General features: G+C 43.5%; 1 protein-coding gene across 8 annotated transcripts in view; it reads left to right on the forward strand.

The window, feature by feature from the left end:
• The window catches only part of LOC146871815 (plasma membrane calcium-transporting ATPase 4-like), a 1,579,909-nt gene that overhangs the window by 1,478,292 nt on the left and 83,518 nt on the right, over window positions 1-18,099 (forward strand). For all 8 annotated transcript variants that reach the window (XM_085651731.1, XM_085651670.1, XM_085651690.1 and 5 more), the window contains 2 exons: window positions 15,029-15,136; window positions 15,707-15,889. In XM_085651731.1, coding sequence (XP_085507857.1) covers window positions 15,029-15,136; window positions 15,707-15,889 — 291 coding nt within the window. The remainder of the gene's footprint in view (window positions 1-15,028; window positions 15,137-15,706; window positions 15,890-18,099) is intronic.

Consider the following 18,099-nt stretch of genomic DNA (forward strand, 5'->3'; position numbering starts at 1 on the left):
TGTTCTTGTGTCCTGCGCTCCAGCTGGAAGAGGTGAGACCCCACCCCATTCACCAGAACTCTAGTTTTAAGCGTTGTATAGTGTGCAAGTATCATTGTTATAAATTAGTCACAAAAGCTGTAGCGCTTAAGCTTGTGGAATAAGAAGAACCAATCCACCCGATCAAATGCCTTCTCGATGCTCAGACTTAATAAGACTGTGGGTATCTTTTATTTGTGGGCTTTTTCTATCCGGTGGATCACCTATCTCAAATTTTCATGCGTCTGCCGCCATTTGAATAAGCCTGATTTGCAAAATTGTGGAATAGAGCTTAGCGTCCAAGTTTAGGAGTGCAATGGGCCTGTAGGAGCTGCATGAGTGGGGGTCCTTCCCCAGCTTAGGGATAACCGTGACTAGGGCTTCTGAAGCAGCTATATGATTGAATAATGATGTCAAGTGAGGGATTAGGTCCAAACTGAAGGTTTTATAAAACTGGGTTGTGTGGCTGTCTGGCCCCGGCGATTTGTGGAGTTTTAGGTTTGCTATTGCTAACCTTACTTCATCGTCACTAATGGGCTCTCCCAGCATTTCAGTTTGTAAAGGAGACACTTGGGGAAGCTGAACCATATCAAGTTGAGCCAATTGGAGACAATAATTTGTATCTGCAGCCGTGTATAGTTATTTATAAAACTGACCAAATATGTGTGCCTTCTAGGTCTGCACTAATAAAATAAGTGGAAGGTTGCCTGATGTCCACTATGTACTCCTGTTCCTTTTTAACCCTAAGCGGTCCTGCCAGGTGGGCCCCTTCTTTATTCCCTTGTTAATAGGATGTATATTTTAGGCAAAGTAGAATGAGCCCTGCCCTGTTGGTGTAGATTGTGTTGAGTTTGCCCTACAGTGCTGTGACCTTACGCTGGAAAGTTAGTGTTGGGTGCTATTTATATGTCTGTGTTAGAGCCTGTAGTTCGACTTCAAGTTCTAGTCAATCTTTTGCCCTCTTCCCTTTGAGCACTGCTATCAGGGAGATACACTCCCCCCTCAGGACTGCCTTAAAGGCATCCCAGGTATTATAGGGTGTCTTTTCAGTGGGTGCGTTATCTAGAAAGTATTCCCTAATAGCATTCCGTAGATCATCCCAGAAGAGGCGATCTCGGGTAAGGGAGTCCAGGAAAAAACAGCGGTGATACCGCAGTGTTGGTTGCCTGTGATACACTAAAGCGTGATGGGGAAAAGTGAGAGGATGGATCATCGCTGCCTGTAGGTCCTGCAATCTTGAATGTCTAATGAAAGTGTAATCTAATCTGGAATAGGTACGATGGGAGTGGGGGAAGAAGGTGTAGTCCCAGGAGGGTGAATGAAGTGCTCTCTAAGCGCCTACCAGTCCCAGTGCCTGAATTGCTTGTTTCAACACTCTAGAGAAGTTCCCTGTGACCAATCTGTGGGGATGTGTACTGTCAATAATAGTGTGCCAGGTGAGGTTAAAATCTCCCATCACGGCAAGCTCTCCCTCTGCAAACCCTCCAAGCAGCATTAAGAATGAGCGAAGAAACTGATTCTGGACAGTATTGGATGCGTAAAAGAGGCAAAGGTGGTGGGATGCCCATGTAGAAAACCCTTGACCCTTATAACCCTCTCTTGTTTATCAGTTTTGTGACCCATATGCTTAAATGTTAGCTATAAGTGGAACATTAGCGCCACTCCATTATGTTTGGAGGTAGAGGAGGATTTAAAAACTTGTGGATGTGATTTATGTTTGACTGTGTTACTCATGCTTGAGTTGTGTCTCTTGCAGTGCCACCCACATCATATTGTTGATCGAGTAAATACTTCTCTAATTTGTGGTGCTTAGCAGGGGAGTTCAAGCCCTTAACATTCTAGGTGAGTGTCACAATTCCCATGGGCTAAGCTCTAATCGTAGACATGCGAGTGGCTGGCCTTTGATAGTGGCGTGAGGTAGTGCTCCCCCCGGGCCATGTAACTCGACTGGATTCCCTCCCCCTCCTACACCATTGCCTGAGATGACTAGTGCATCCATCTTGCTCCGCCAAATGATTAAAAAAAATGTGCTTGTGTTACACTTTTTACGATAGCAAGGGCGACTTTGAGAGAGCCCAGGTGCCAGAGATCATGGACCGTTACACTTTTTACGATAGCAAGGGCGACTTTGAGAGAGCCCAGGTGCCAGAGATCATGGACCGATCATTGTTCTCTCAAACCCGGGGCCACATCATCCATCTGTTCCTCTAGGGTCGGGATGCCCAAAAGCGTCTTGGCCTCTGAGAATTCCGTTACATGGCATGGCTTATTCTGTGGATCAAAGGCAAGGCCAAACGGGTATGACCATAAATATCGGATACTGTCTTACCTCAATTTGTCTGTCACTTGCCAAAAATGTTGGCGTCTAGCCAGTGTGGCAGGAGCTATGTTCTGGAACATGTTGCACCATGAAAGGCAATTGTCTCCACCCCATGGGCCGCTCTAAGAAAGGCTTCTTTGGTTTTGAAGGAATGGAGTTTCATGAGGACATCCCATGTTCACTTCCTTTCGCCTGATGATTTTAGACCAACACAGTGGACTCTGTCCAGCTCTATCTTCAGCGCTGATCACAAATTCATATGTTGTCATGGCGGGACCTGTTCTCCAAGTCGTTGCGTTGTGATGCCTGTAGTTGCACACGCAATGTTAGCGTTATTTCTATCAGTTGGACAGTCCGTGTATTTAATTCAGTGGACTTTGTCTCCAGGTCAAGCACCCTGGTCTCAACCGAATCCACATCTTGTTGCAGCATAGCCAGCTTAACATCAAGGTCTGACCTCAATATGTCGAGTGAGGAGGTTAAATTTGCTTACAGTTCTTCTCGAAGTTCCTGTGTGAAATCCCAGAGGGAGGACAGCAAATCGTTCCTAGCAAGTGACATGGTGGCGTTCTCTGACACTTCCGGCGTTATTGTCTTTGCTTTAGCAGGTAAGAAATAGCTGGGGACTTGTTTCGTTGTTGTCTTTTGGGCGGCATAGGGCCAGAGGCACTCACCAACAGGGAAGTGATTGTTCTGTGCCTCTTTGCGTTGTGTTAGAGGCTGTTGCTCCATGGCGCATGATGGGGTGTCCAGCGAGGTCAGGAGATTCTCCAAGATCTCAGGTGGAGTGGTACCACCAGCACTACACCTTCGCCTCAGGTGCCAACCAGGCCGTCACTGGAAACCCTTAGGCCACAGATCCGACTCCATAAGCACCCCTAGTAGGTAGCAGGGGCCGCAGCGTGCTTGTTAGATTTCCAGATAGTTGTCCATGGTGTTTTCCAGGTTGGGATCATGTAGTCACGCAGTCTCTGCAGGGTCTGCCTACTTTTTTTTAACATGGACTATCCCAGTCACACACCTGTCGTGTATATATAGTCCTCAGGGTATTCTTAGCCTGGTCAAGTTCCTTCAAGTGGCCTCTGCTTTAGAGTCCCTACATTTAGCAGTGCATATTCAGTCATTCTTTCACAGTGCTACCACCAGTTCGGGGAGGAGGGGGCTGTGCAGCAGTGTTCTGTGGGTGCTGGCGTTGGTTGGCGACAGAGATGTAAAAGGATGCAGCGGTTTCTTACCTGCTTGCACAGGAGGGCCTTGAGGCTTCTTTCTCCACCATCTTGGGACCAAGTATGTTCAGGAACACAGACCGGGCATGGTAGTAGGATCCCAGTCTCCCACTGCATTGGCTTGAAATCCGTGTCTCCTCCTCCGTGGAGACCAAATTCCCGACGGCGGTGGTGGTATCGTTGAGCCCCTAGGCTAACTGACCTGCGGGTGCTTGTGACAAACGTCCCACCTGTGGCATCTTGGAGTCAGGCATGTAACTCAGGTGGTTTCACGTGGGGTAGAAGGGACCAGGTCACACAAGCCTCTCGGTATAGGTGTGGGCTAAAGCACTATTAGGGTGAGCAAACACCCCACCATGCCCCCCCTTCACTGCTGTACTGCTGCAATAAGCCCTCCAAGTCTGCAAATGGCGGCTAATGGGATGAAATCGCCAACAGCGTAGCCCCGTGCTGCCTCACTCACCGGCGAATCCTCCGGTGGTGGGGATTCGCTATCGCCTCCCCAAGTATCAAAGCGGTTGTCTCATAAAGCCCTCGTGTCCTCAGGTGATAGCAGGCTCCAGATCACTGCTCATGGGGCCGGGCCTGCTGTCCTCGAGGTCGTGGTGGCGTCGGTCAGTTCTGCCACCATCAGCAGTCAGCGGCGCTAAAAAACTACTCCGGGGCACGGCAGGAGTGTTCCTTCAGGCAATCATTGCAGGTGAGGCAGGGAAAGGGGCACTATGCCAATTGTTTCCCTAAATTTGCTTGTGGATGCAGCAGAGCCACAGTGGGTTACAGGCCACTCCCCCTTTGCAGGACTTTTTCATTTTAGTCAGTGCATAGACCCACAACTATAGGAGGTACTTCTATGGTATCTATTCATAAGGTGAGGAATCTACAATTAGACGTATCCAACAGAAGAACAATGTACTTACCTTCAGTAACAACCTATGTGGTGGATACTCTTATGTAACCACCAATTCTTCTCCGACCCACCCGCCTTCCCATTCCGTGAACTGGGTTCTCTTTCCAACTGAAAAGGTCCCAATCTAGAGATCTACTCAATCATTATGCTAATTCTGATGGGCTGTGCTGTGCATCTGAGGTCGCTGACTGCCTGGAAAGCAACTGATGTCAGCACGCAATTGTGACACTTATATGGGGCTCTACTAGTCACTTCCGGAGTGGAATGACTTTGGCGCCTCGCAGCACGATGCCACCTAGCTGAGTGCTGGAGAACTGCTCTAAACGTTTCTAGATCCAGTTTGATGCCTGGCGATTATTAACAAGGCGAGGAATCTTCAGTTAGAATATCCACCACAAAGATTGTTACCGAAGGTAAGTAACTTGTTCATCAAAGGTGGTGTCTGTCCTGGTGCATTATGGGTTTCGAAGGAGGTATCACAGTTCACCTCAAAAATCCCAAACCTTTACTTCAAAACAGCTTGCAATGTTTGCCCCCAATGTTAGGAAGAAGTGCAGCGCATGTTACATGTAAGTAACGTTTTGCTTCTTGATCTCAGCTGTGAGCATGGCTTTGAACTTCTGTTTCTCGTCTGTGTGCGCTGTTGCCATGTTTCTTATTCATTTATGCACTGGTGCTAACGTCTATTCATATCAGGCTTCTATAGCTCTTGAGATTTTCTTGTACTAATAAGTGAGTAGAGTGCATTCACATACCCTTAATATTTTATGCTTTTTGTACAAGGTGCACTGTAATGGTGAGAGTTCACAGCATGTTATTCTGATTGGATAAACAAACACACTCTTGGGCTGCCTCTAGCTAAGCATGGACATAGTGGCATAACAGTTTATTTTCCAGGGCACATGGTATTTTCTACATGCCATGTTAGAGGGTGTAGACAACCTATTGTCTGTAATTGTTGATCTTTGTGTCACAGTTGTAGATTGTGTGGTGCTATGCATCATTTCTCAGTGTACTTATTTTACATACAAATGTTGGAATGTTGCTTTGTACTTGCCAAAGTATTCCATGTATTACATGTTTAGAATGTTAGGGTTGGAGACTGGAATTGCTTCTCTAGCAGTTGGAGCAGCCACCTTGAGCCCTCTACTCCTGTTTACTTCTGTATCCTGTTGACTGGAATAAACCCTATCAAAGAGTGAAGATTCCTTGTCTACTTGAATTGCTGTACAACATTTCTAAGGAGAACACACTTCAATTTTGGCGACAAGCTTGGGATGAATAATTATTTTTTTTCCTACATTCAAAATCTGAGAGAAAATGGACTTTATTCTTTCCCTCTTCAAGAAGGTACTGTAACCGCTTTGTTACTTTTGAGGGCTCAAGGATTTATTTCATACCAAATCGTTTTCCTGTGACATTCCTCTGTCACTCAGTTACAATTAATTGGCTGCACAAGGTCCATTTCACTGTTTTCAGCAATAAGCGTGTTGCACCAAGTTTCCAATTTTTTTTTCTCAACTTCCTCTATGCAGTTAATGCTATTTTCTGAAATATAAAGCTGTACAAAGTACATGATTAGAGGCTTGAAAGCAAATAAATTCTTCTAAGCCGGTACTTCTGAGCGCGAGCTTCAAAGCATGGACATTCACAGCGCGAGTTAAGCAGCACGAGTTTCAATTGAAGAGCATTTTGACTATTTAAAAGTAAACATTGGCAGCCGTGATATCTTTGTTTAGCTTTAATTAAACCTACACAGCGCGTGTGCTCTAGTGCGTGTTCTCAAGCTTGGAATTCTTCTAGTGTCATCAATCAGCACTTCTCCGGCAGCGCGCTCTACCCAGCGTCATCTCTAATTGTACTACAATTGAAGATAAACATCATCTTTAGTGCTTTTCAACTTTGACCCGTTCACTCAAGCGTGAAGGGAAAGCCATTAATCTTGTTAAGTGCTTTCCTTCAGCCAGCTCAATCTAGCGTGAAGGGAAAGCCATTATATTCACATTTCCTCATCTCTCTTTAACGCGCTCAGTCAGATATGAAGGCAAAGCCATTGTCTTTTCATTTCTTCATTTTTTGATCGAGTTTACCACGTTTAGCAGCCAAGCATTAAACAACTGCTCTAAAACACTTGTTCTGAAAAGTATACACGCTTTGAACTTTTGTTTACATCGTCAAGCCACAGAATTTATTAAACTTCTATTTTTTGCCAACAAACAAGTTACATTCCAAATAAGCAAATACAGCTTTTAACTACTATCATCCTGTGTAATCTATTACCTGTTTTCTTCAAGGAAATCCACTCCTTTCAGTCAGATTCATAACTCCAGTACAACCATAGACGTGTTTAACTGGATTTTCAAAGGAAGTGCTTTGTTATGATGTTACTAGCGCGTGATAGCGAACGCGCTCGAGCTCTCCTGCGCGAGAGCTTCCCAGTTCTCTTTCCCCCCATTGGTTGCCACAACGTTCCGAATGCCTTGGTGTTCTTGTCCCCAACGGTCAACCGTTTTTCCTTCTGACGAAGAGACGCCCTTCCCGCACCTCTGTGGGGCTGTATTGAATAAAGGTCTACTTACAGAAACGTTTCATCTCGTTTCTACAAGTGGCGACGAGGATGGGATTATTTCAGAGCCTACGTGTGGGGATATAACGTGCACCTTCGCACGGATCACAAACCATTAATCAAGATTCTGTCTGCTTCTGGTTTGCAAAACGCTTCCCCACGTTTAAGTAAAATGTCGATCAAGTTATTGGATTACAACTACTCAGCAGAATACTGGCCTGGTGTTAAGAACAAAGTTGCTGATTTCTTAAGCAGGCTGCCTCTACCACACACTGAAAGTCAAGACGACCAGGTTGAGGCGGAAAAAGTGGCACTACTATTCAACTCTGATGGTGAAGGAATATCAGCAGAGGAGTGGGAACGACATATGGCTAGAGATTCAACGCTGCAGAATATTTGCAAGTATATCAACTCCTCCTGGCCTGAGAAACGTCACCTCGATGAAAATGCCAAAGCGTTTTGGGAGATAAAAAATGAACTGAGTTTGGAGAATGGTGTGCTGTACAGAATGGGCAAAGCCGTTGCCCCCATCACTCTGCGGATCAGAATTCTCAATTTATGTCACATAGGTCATCTGGGCATCTCAAAGACTAAGCAAAGAGTCAGAACCAGCTACTGGTGGCCTGGCATTGACAAACAGACAGAGGTCTTGATAAGAAACTGTGTAGAATGCGGTGATTCAGATAAGACCCTCAAGACGTCCAGGGTTCCCCTCTCTCCCATCACACCCCCCGCGATGGCATGGGAAAGAATAGGATTAGACATTGCCGGACCCATTGAAGGACATGATGGTGAAACCAAGTACTTGCTGGTGGCCATGGACCATTTCTCAAAGTGGCCCGATATAGAAATTGTCTCCGGCGTGGACAGCTCTACAGTCATTTCTTTTCTGGACAAGCTGTTCGTGAGCGAAGGATTACCCAAATGTGTGCTCAGACAATGGGCCCCAATTCACCTCCGAAGCCTTCAAATCCTTTCTTGAAAGGAACTGCATCACCCACCACACCACCTCACTCTACCATCCCGAGGGCAATGGTCTCATCGAACGCTTCAATCGTGTCTTGAAAGGACATATCCAATTATCGAGGAATGCTAATCTCAATTGGGAAGAAGAAATATTCAAACTCATTTGGGCCTTCAGGATTTCCCCATGCGCCAGTACCGGGGCAGCGCCCTTTGTCCTCATGAGAAGCAGACAACCATTGAGCAAAGACTTGGGTTGGATGCCAGCTTCAAAACAATTGGAATGGTCGCCAGAAACTATAAGAAGAAACATTGTCAAGGCGCAAAAGTGTTATAAAGATTGGTATGATTCGAAACATGGAGTGAAAGGACACTCGTTTAAGATAGGTGATCTTGTTAAAGTTCGCCTTGAAAGGAAAGTCAGGAAGGGAGAAAGCCGATTCACTGCCCCCCTTATAATCTGCAAACTTTACAACAATGCTGCAAGACTCAGTGATGGCAAAGTCTGGCATATGAATAGGTTAGCCAGATGTCATCACGAAGCCAAACAAACGAATGGATTTCATAGAGATAGAATGAGTAAAGATTTGTGGGTTGATTATGGTGAAGACACGAATGACCATGTACCTATGTCAAGTAACGGGTTGGCACAAGATCACACATCGGGCACTGACTCCTCAGATTGTCGCACGTCGGACCAGTTTGTGGATGTGTGTCCTCGCACACCGACGCTCAATCGGAGTTGCGGAGGCGATTCACATTCTGACTCTGAAGTTACATCTGACGGTCAGTGCCACAGTGGAAGGGTTGATAGAACTCGTAATGATGCTCACTCAGACTCAGAATGTGTGTGTGACCCTCATAGAGTTAAGGGCAGGTTTGGCTGAACTATCAACAAGCCAAAACGTTATGATGATTTTGTTTGTGATTAACACTGTACAGTTATACTCTATATTGCATAGGACATGTAATGTTGTTTAAGCATTCAAGAGAGGAAGATGTGTTATGATGCTACTAGCGCGTGATAGCGAACGCGCTCGAGCTCTCCTGCGCGAGAGCTTCCCAGTTCTCTTTCCCCCCATTGGTTGCCACAACGTTCCGAATGCCTTGGTGTTCTTGTCCCCAACGGTCAACCGTTTTTCCTTCTGACGAAGAGACGCCCTTCCCGCACCTCTGTGGGGCTGTATTGAATAAAGGTCTACTTACAGAAACGTTTCATCTCGTTTCTACATGCTTCACAACAAGAACTGGCACACTCTTTGTTCTTATTATTTTTCTGCCACAGCGCCACCTGTTGGATATTTTTTTATTTTGCTTCATCAGTGATTAACACACTATATCTTATGACTGAACTTTCTCATGTTTTAAGGCTAAATTAATTTTTTTTTTTTGCTTTTGCTGTTTGACATTTTAAGCACAGCTTTCAACAACGCTTTTTGATTCTCATTGTCAACATTAGTCCCATGTTTGCCATTTAATTATTTCTTTTCCTTTACAGGTACAACTGCTTTAGTTCATTGATTTACAGGTTACATCATGCAAACTGTTGCTCCTCCTGCTTTATTTCTACAGGATCCTGGGGAACCACCTCTAAAATGGCGTCTTTGGTTCAGATCTTTTGAAGCCTACATAGGTGCCATTGATGGTTTGAAATTCAAACCAGAAAGAAAACGTAGTCTATGTATTATTACTTAGGTGTTGAAGGGCAAAATGTTTTTGACCTTTTACCTGTATATTTGGGCCAAGATTTGGGTGATCTAGATGAATATCAGCTGGCAGTCAAAAAACGAACTATTTATTATGAGGGAAAAGTTAATTTAGTTGTTCATCGTCACAAATTTTTTACACGCATCCAAGGTCCCAATGAATCCATTGATACTTATATAACAGCCTTAAAAGTTTTGGCAAGTTACTGTGATTTTGATCATTTTACCTCACAATTAATTAGAGATCAATTAGTATCTAGATGTTATTCAAAGAAAATTCAACAAAGGTTGTTATCTTGTAGAAATCCCTCATTAAATGAAGCCATTGATATAGCAAAGAGTATTGAAACCTCTGAATGTGATTCTAAAATTTTGCAAACTCAACCTTTGCCCTCAACCACTGGTGCTTTGTCAACAAAGCCCTCACACACAAATGATACTGTAGCCAACAAAACCAGAGGTGCTTTCTCAAATTTTAGAGGTTTCGGAGGCACATCTTTTGGTCGTGGCAGAATTGTATGTTTTAGGTGCGGTTCAAATTCCCATGTTTCAAGTTTTAATATTTGCCCAGCTGCAGCACAAGAGTGCTGGAAATGTAAGAAAATTGGTAATTTTGGCATTGTTTGTAGAGGTGGAAAACGCCACCCGATCAGATTTGTTCAAGATTCAGAAGTTGATACCGATGTTGTAGAAAACAAACTTGAAGAATTAATGTTAGCAGTAGATTGATATTAATAATGTACATTCCGAGAACACAATTTCAGATCCTTTGGTACAGATTTTCATTGATAGTGTCAACATTCCGCTACTTATAGATTCTGGGGCAAGGATTACTATCATTTCTATTGACAAGTATAAACAAAGCTGGTCTCACAAAATGTTATTACCCCCTGATGTTGTCACTACCGCTTTTGAAGGCAGCAGGATTGACTTAGCAGGATACTTCTGTGGCAACATCACCTTTGAAACTAAAACCATTCATGGTAAGATTTATGTAGCATACAAAGGTATTAATGTTCTAGGGTGGTGGCATCAAGCAGAATTTGGGATGATCATTAAACCTGTTCATAAACACCCGGTTTCTCTTACCAATTCAGTTTCTGACCATTCCACTTGGAAAGAGAAATTTAAAAATGTTTTTTTCTGACAAAATTGGCTTGATTAAAAATTTTTGCCACACCATCAAAATTAAGGAAGGTGCGCAACCAGTTAAGCATAGACTACGCAATGTTCCTCACAGTGTTAGAGGTGAATTGTCTGCAATGTTAGACAACATGCAAAAGGATGACATTATAGAGAAAGTAGATGCTACACTATGGCTTTCTCCGATCGTTTTGGCCAAGAAAAAAAATGGCGAACTTCATCTATGCATTGACTTGCGCACTATTAACAACACAATTTGGGTTGAAAATTATCCTTTACCCCGCATCGAGGACCTAATCACTGCTGTTGGCCAATCCAAATGGTTTTCCAAACTAGATTTACGAGCTGCGTATCATCAGGTGGAACTGGATGTGTCTTCTAGGCACCTCACGGCTTTCGTTACACCTGATGGTACCTTCCAGTTTCGTAGGATGCCATTTGGCTTGGCGTCAGCTGCTTCTGTATTTCAGAAAGTCATGAGTAACCTATTTAAAGACATTTCTAATGTAGTTGTGTTTCAAGATGACATTTTGGTGCACACTGTTTCAAAAGAAGAACACAACATGGTACTTGAAAAAGTACTTACAGTATTGCAAAACAATCATGTTACTGTCAGAGAAGATAAGTGCATCTTTCTAGTAAATGAGATTGAATACTTAGGACATGTTCTTTCCAAGGATGGTGTTAAACCTAAACCCAGCATTGTGGATGGCATCGTCAATGCACCTCACCCTATTGACAAAGATCAACTTCGATCGTTGATTGGGCTTTGCGAATTTTATTCCAAGTTCATAAAGAACTTTATTTATTTATTTATTTATTTAAAGATTTGTAAAGCGCCTGGTGACCCGAAGGCATCCCCGCGCTGTAAGAGCTTGAATTAGTCAAGAGGGGAAGAGAGGACTTTTTTTGGGAAAAGTAAAGTTTTAAGTTGCTTGCGAAAACGCAGGTAGCAAGGTTCCAACCGCAGACTGCGGGGGAGCGAGTTCCAGCGAGTGGCCGCCTTAACGGAGAAGCGACGGCCTCCAGCACGCACCCTCCTAAACCAGGGGACAGTCGCAAGTCCCTCATTGTCCGAGCGTAAAGATCTCGGTGCTTTGTAAGGGGTTACCATATCTCCCAGGATCAATGGACCTTGTCCATTGAGAAGCTTGTGAGCGATGCACATTGCCTTGAACTCGATCCTTTCTCGGACTGGTAACCAATGCAGAGCCTTGAGCGCAGGTCTAGCAGAGTTTCTGGAGGGGAGACCCATCAGCATCCGGGCCGCCGCGTTTTGGGTTCGTTGTAGCTTGCCCAGAGTGGCTTCAGGGGCTCCTAAATAGACAGCATTGCTGTAGTCCAATCGTGCCAGGACCAGTCCTTGAACCAGGAGTTTCCTGGATTGAAGGGGGAGCAGAGGAAGGATCTTGCGGACTGACCGCATAAGTCCGAAGCAGGTTCCCGCTGTTTTAGTCGCCTGGGTCTTCATGGAGGGGTCCGGTTCGAGCCAAACCCCAAGACTCTTGATTTCTTTCTTAGGGGCGGGAACCTCACCCATAATATCGGGCCAGACAGATGGTGGAATTGCTGACCACTTCTTCCCCATCAGCATAACTTCTGTTTTGGACCCATTAACTTTGCAAGTCTCACTGAATGTTTCAGAAGTCTTTTAAAGAAAAACTCTGATTTCATATGGACTGCCACTTGTCAAGACCATTTTCAGCGCATCAAAGAAAGTATTCTTTCTGCACCTGCTCTTCAGGCATACGTGGAAGGGCGAGATACATTTGTTACTGTGGATGCTAGTTCTTATGGCATGGGTGCTGTTTTGTCGCAAATGTCTGGCAACAATGAGCTTACGATTGGCTTTGCATCCAGACGCATGAAAGATGTTGAACTGAGATATTCAGTTATTGAAAAAGAATTGCTTGCTTGCGTATGGGGAATTGAAAAGTTTAAACCATACTTGTGGGGGAGAAAATTTTGTTTGAGAACAGATCACAAACCTTTAGTGGATTTTCTTTCTGGCAACAAAATCAAAAAAGCAACTGCCAGGTTAGCCAGGTTATCCACCAAGCTTTTAGAATTCAATTTTATTGTACAGTACATAGCTGGAGGAAAAAATATTAAAGCTGACTTTTTATCCAGACATCCTGTGCAGGTAGACAGGTCTAATGCTTCAGAAGATGATGTTGAAGAATGTATCATTGCTAGCATTGATGATACAGTAATCTGCCCTGACATGGTAGAGTGGCATAAAGCATTAGAAAGTGATTTATTACTTAAACAAGTTATGGAATTTGTAGTGAAAGGTTGGCCTAAGGAAAGATCTGTTGACTCTGAGTTACAACCATTTTGTAAGGTTGCAAATGAGTTATCTCTTGAAGGTAATCTTTTAGTCAGAGAAGGTAAATTGATCCCTCCGTTTTGTTTTCGACAAAGAATCCTAGAAACGGCGCATTCAGGTCATTTGGGTATGACTGCTACCAAGCGCAGAGTTCGTAATGATTTTTGGTGGCCGTCTGTTGATCGAGATGTGGAAGCACTTGTTGTTAATTGCACACAGTGTTCATACAGTGACAAACATTTGGTCACAAATTCACCATCTCCCAAACCTTCAATTTCTCCCAACAGAGTGTGGCAAAAGGTTGCAGTAGACTTTCTTGGACCGTTTCATGTACTACCCAATTGTATGAAATATTTCATAGTTGTAATCGATCACTTATCCAGGTGGGTAGAGGTCAGAGGTTTGTCTGAACCGAATACCAATTCTGTCATTCGTTTTTTTCAAGATGTATTCAGCAGAGAGGGTACACCTGAGGAATTACTTACAGATAATGGAGTTCAGTTTACTTCACAACTCATGCAAGATTTTTTGACAAAGATGGGCGTCTAGCATTTACGCACTCCTTTATACTTTCCTCAAGCGAATGGCAAAGTTGAAAGATTCAATAGGGTCTTAGTTGAATGCATTCAGAGTGCCATCAAAGCTAAAGTAGATTGTGAATCTGCCATTAGAGATGTAGTGTGGGTATATAGGACTACTCCTCACAAGTATCTGGTTGTGTTCCTTTTGAGTTGATGAGAGGGAGGAAAGTGGTGTCTACGCTCAATCCATTTTGGAAGATGAATTGTTTGAATAAGAAATGTGATGTTGCAGAGAATTCGCTCATTGCAAAAAATCGTAGTGATGAAGCCAGTGTTAGGAGATGTGATAAACTCTCCATGCCTGTCTCCAAGAAAGAAGTAAAATTTGTTGTTGGTGACCTGGTTCGTGTCAAGGACCCTCTTTTGTTACAAAAAGGTAAATCAAAATTCAGGAATCCTGCATGTGTAATCATAGTTAAAGGTAACAGTGCAAAATTAGAGAACGGTCAATGGTGGAATTTTGGTCGCTTGGCCAGAGTCAATCCTGTTTATAATCCAGTGGTAAATTTTGATGAGAGTTCTCCTGAGAACGAGTTCAAGAATTAGGAGGATTCCTCGTAGGTATGTCCATTAAGGAATTTTGTTCACAGCTTTATCAAATGTGTAATTTTCTTTTTTGTTAAAAGGAGGGAGATATGTGGTGTCTATGCATCATTTCTCAGTACACTTATTTTACATACAAATGTAGGAATGTTGCTTTGTACTTGCCAAAGTATTCCATGTATTACATGTTTAGAATGTTAGGGTTGGAGGCTGGAATTGCTTCTCTAGCAGTTGGAGCAGCCACCTTGAGCCCTCTACTCCTGTTTACTTCTGTATCCTGTTGACTGGAATAAACCCTATCAAAGAGTGAAGATTCCTTGTCTACTTGAATTGCTGTACAACATTTCTAAGGAGAACACACTTCAGATGGGCTTTTAGATTTAGGTATGAGGTAAGGGTAGGGGTGTCCTACAGCACAGATTGAGTACTTGAACATGCAAATGTATTACCAGGTGTATGTTCACAGACGCACAGTAAGTTCTTAGTTCTCCGGATGTATGATCTAAGCAAGAGGCTAGGAGACTGTTCCTGTGGCTATAAAATTACCGTGTAGGCCAGGGTGTTTCCTCTACAAAGGCCCATGCCCCTTGGTTGTAGGAAGGAGATGTACGACAGGAGTGAGTGACCACCAGCATTTAGTGATTGTCATGTGTAGCTTAGTGTGTTTCTGCGAGCAGGAAATGAATGCCAAGCTCTACGCTAAACTCTTGATATCTCTCTTCTTAGATCATTATTGTGGAGTTTGGCGGAAAGCCATTCAGCTGTTCAGGCCTCACTTTGGACCAGTGGTTCTGGTGTATATTTATAGGTGTGGGAGAACTGCTGTGGGGACAGGTAAGCACATACACAGCATTTTGACATCTACTCCCAGCACCAAACATTTATATCTGCAAATGGTAACTGTCCTTACTTAGCCCCATTTTCTGTTTTTTTCTCTCTGCATATGCATCCAGGCTTCTTCTGTTAACTCCATAGTACAAACAGTGCTCATTATTTATTGCAAATGCTCGCACCAACTCATTCAGAACTTTTCTCCCCAAAGTGAATGTAATCTGGCACATAAGCCATTTCCGCCCTCCAGCCATTCAAATAGCACCCAGTCAACTCCCTGCAGGAGCCAATCTTGGACATAGAGTCCACTGCTTTGTCACGTATAGTACAAAGTATTTGTATGCCTATTTTAGCCACTCCTTCATAAAAATCCTCAGTCTAAATCCCTGTTTTTTTCTTCTCCCTTCCATGTTCCTTCCCCACCTCCGGTATATCTCTATACTGGACTAGTTAATTTTCCCCAGCCCTGATGCATGTTCCCCCATCTCTGCCCCTCTTCCTTTCACCATCCCCCACTTTTCCTTTTGTTGTCTACACTGGAGTGGTGTTGGCTCATTGCTTCTTTTCCTCCAGTTGATCTGCACCGTCCCAACCAGCCGCCTCAAGTTCTTAAAGGAGGCTGGTCATGGAATGCCAAAGGAGGATTTTCCAGAGGAGGACTTCACTGAAGGGCAGGATGAGATTGACCATGCTGAAATGGAGCTGCGGCGTGGACAAATCCTCTGGTTCCGTGGCCTGAACCGAATACAGACTCAGGTACAGTTTCTGGCAACCATGTTTCCTTCTCTTTAATTGAGAGGTCCCATAGTGTCTCGCTTTAGGAAGACTCAATAGACCCCTGTGGTAATAGCATTTTCCCCCATGTTTCCGACTTGGTCCAGGATTTTCTTCTTTTGATGCACAGAATGTAACCTGTAGTCAAGAAGGCACATGTACTGATAATTTTTCCCTGAAGTCCTTATTCCAAAAAACAGCACCAATTTGAGGTGAGGGGATAAGGAAGATGGGGAGCTTTGACTGGAGAGGAGAAGGGGGCATAGAAAAGCCTATTCTCTCACTGATTTCATATGTAAAAATGATTGTTTGTGTGATGATTTTGACCATTGTGAGAGGGGAAAACAGGAGGGTGTTGGGCAGACATGAGGCCATATGAGTAGGATTAGTGGAATGACATAAAGGTTACTTGATCATCACACTCCTACTTCCTGCATATCATCATCTCAACCTGTGGGGGTCAGAGAAAAGTTTAAAAATAGTAAGAGGCAGGATCGTGCAGCCATTGTCTCAAACCCACTTTGCCAAATTGCCAATCACTTTATGCTGAAGCAACTAGAATGTGGTGCTTGCACAGTGCATATTGCTGCCCTGCATATCTCTCTGACAAGAATATTTTAGGAGAATTCCACTGTCTTGACTTCTGTGAAATATGTAGACATTTGATGCAAGGGACATCTCCTGCAAACATCAGCATTAGTAGGTGTTGGAGGTAATCTTCTAGCAAATATATACTTGGTTGAGGGCTTGTGTGCAATCCATACCACAAGTGGTGACTATAAAGATAGTCACAAGAAGTCAGTGCCCTGGTTCCGCCAAGAAAAAAACAGTAGGTCATCCTAATATCAGTGCTGGTACACAGGGCAGGGAGAAAAGTTCTCTCATGTGACATTCTGGATGATGGAAGGAGACTCTTTACTACCAGTTTTTCCAGATGAAAAACAATGTGTGTTTTGGAGGCGGACTGTGTTTAAAGACCACTAATTCACACTGAGTAAGTGATGGGGTTCTGCAAGCATGTTTTTCCTAGAAAGCAATACTACTTTGAAAAGCTTGTGCAACAGAAATGTGACAACAAAATGCACATCTGACAAAATCAAGGGTCTCCTGACCAAAGTGAGCAAGTGCAAAAAGGAAATGTGATGGATGTTTTGGGGATTTGGAATGACTCCAGTTCCACTACCCTGACACAATTTCCCCTTTTAGAGAGGCCCCAGTGACAAATTAGTATATTTAACAGGCGTTTACCTGCATGTTTGATTCTGACATGTATGTGGAAAACAATATATTCTTCACATAGCAGTTGAGATGCATTAGGGTTAGTAACTCAGATCTCTTCCAAAAAGTATTTGAATAAGACTCTAAACATGCTGGTGAAGATCTTTGTAAGAATCTATCCATGGTAATAGATTATGGATAACAAGTCTAATCTATTCATAAAATTTTGATTAGGCATACAGCAAAAATGTTGAAGCACTAGTTGACCACAGTCTTGCTGCTCGGGGCAAATTCTATTTTACACCAGCTTCCAAAGACAATGGCACCTAAAGAGCCCAAATGTATTCTTGTCAGACTCTGTAGAGCTTGGTGGTTCAGCAATTTTCAGCTAAAATTCAACTAAATGCATTTTAATGCCCCTGTAGGCAAGGAGACTAAATGAATTGATATACAAGGCAGAAAGATATGTGATTTAAGTGGCCTTGCCATCAGAACCACCTGTGCCTCTTGTTTGCTAGCAAAATGATGCACATGGGGAATAACTTACGTGGTCACAAACAGTCTTCATAAGCATATGTGAGGACCTTTTCCCAATTGGTAAAAGATGGAACCGATTCCTCTTAGCATATTTTTTGCTCTGAATTTGACAAAATTATCTTGGTTGCAAGATCCATATGCACAGTAATCATTCCTGTAAAATACCACGGTCTACAGGCTTGTTTGCAGACCAACAACTAAAAACCATGGATATAACCTTTGGCATTTCATGCCTATTGCAGGAAGCATTCAGTTCCTTTCTGGTGATGTTTGAAAGTAGGGCCATGGTCGATTCTCCAGAATTGGTATCAATAACTAGATATATAAACAAAGTAGGTCGCACACTGCTCGTCATACCCGCAAATAGCCCCATAGAACTCTGGATAATGTAGTAGCAACGGTGAGTACGCCTATGCCACGAGTATGTCACTATAATG

Source organism: Triturus cristatus, chromosome 1_1, assembly GCF_964204655.1.
Source record: "Triturus cristatus chromosome 1_1, aTriCri1.1, whole genome shotgun sequence".
In the NCBI taxonomy this organism is placed as follows: domain Eukaryota; kingdom Metazoa; phylum Chordata; class Amphibia; order Caudata; family Salamandridae; genus Triturus; species Triturus cristatus.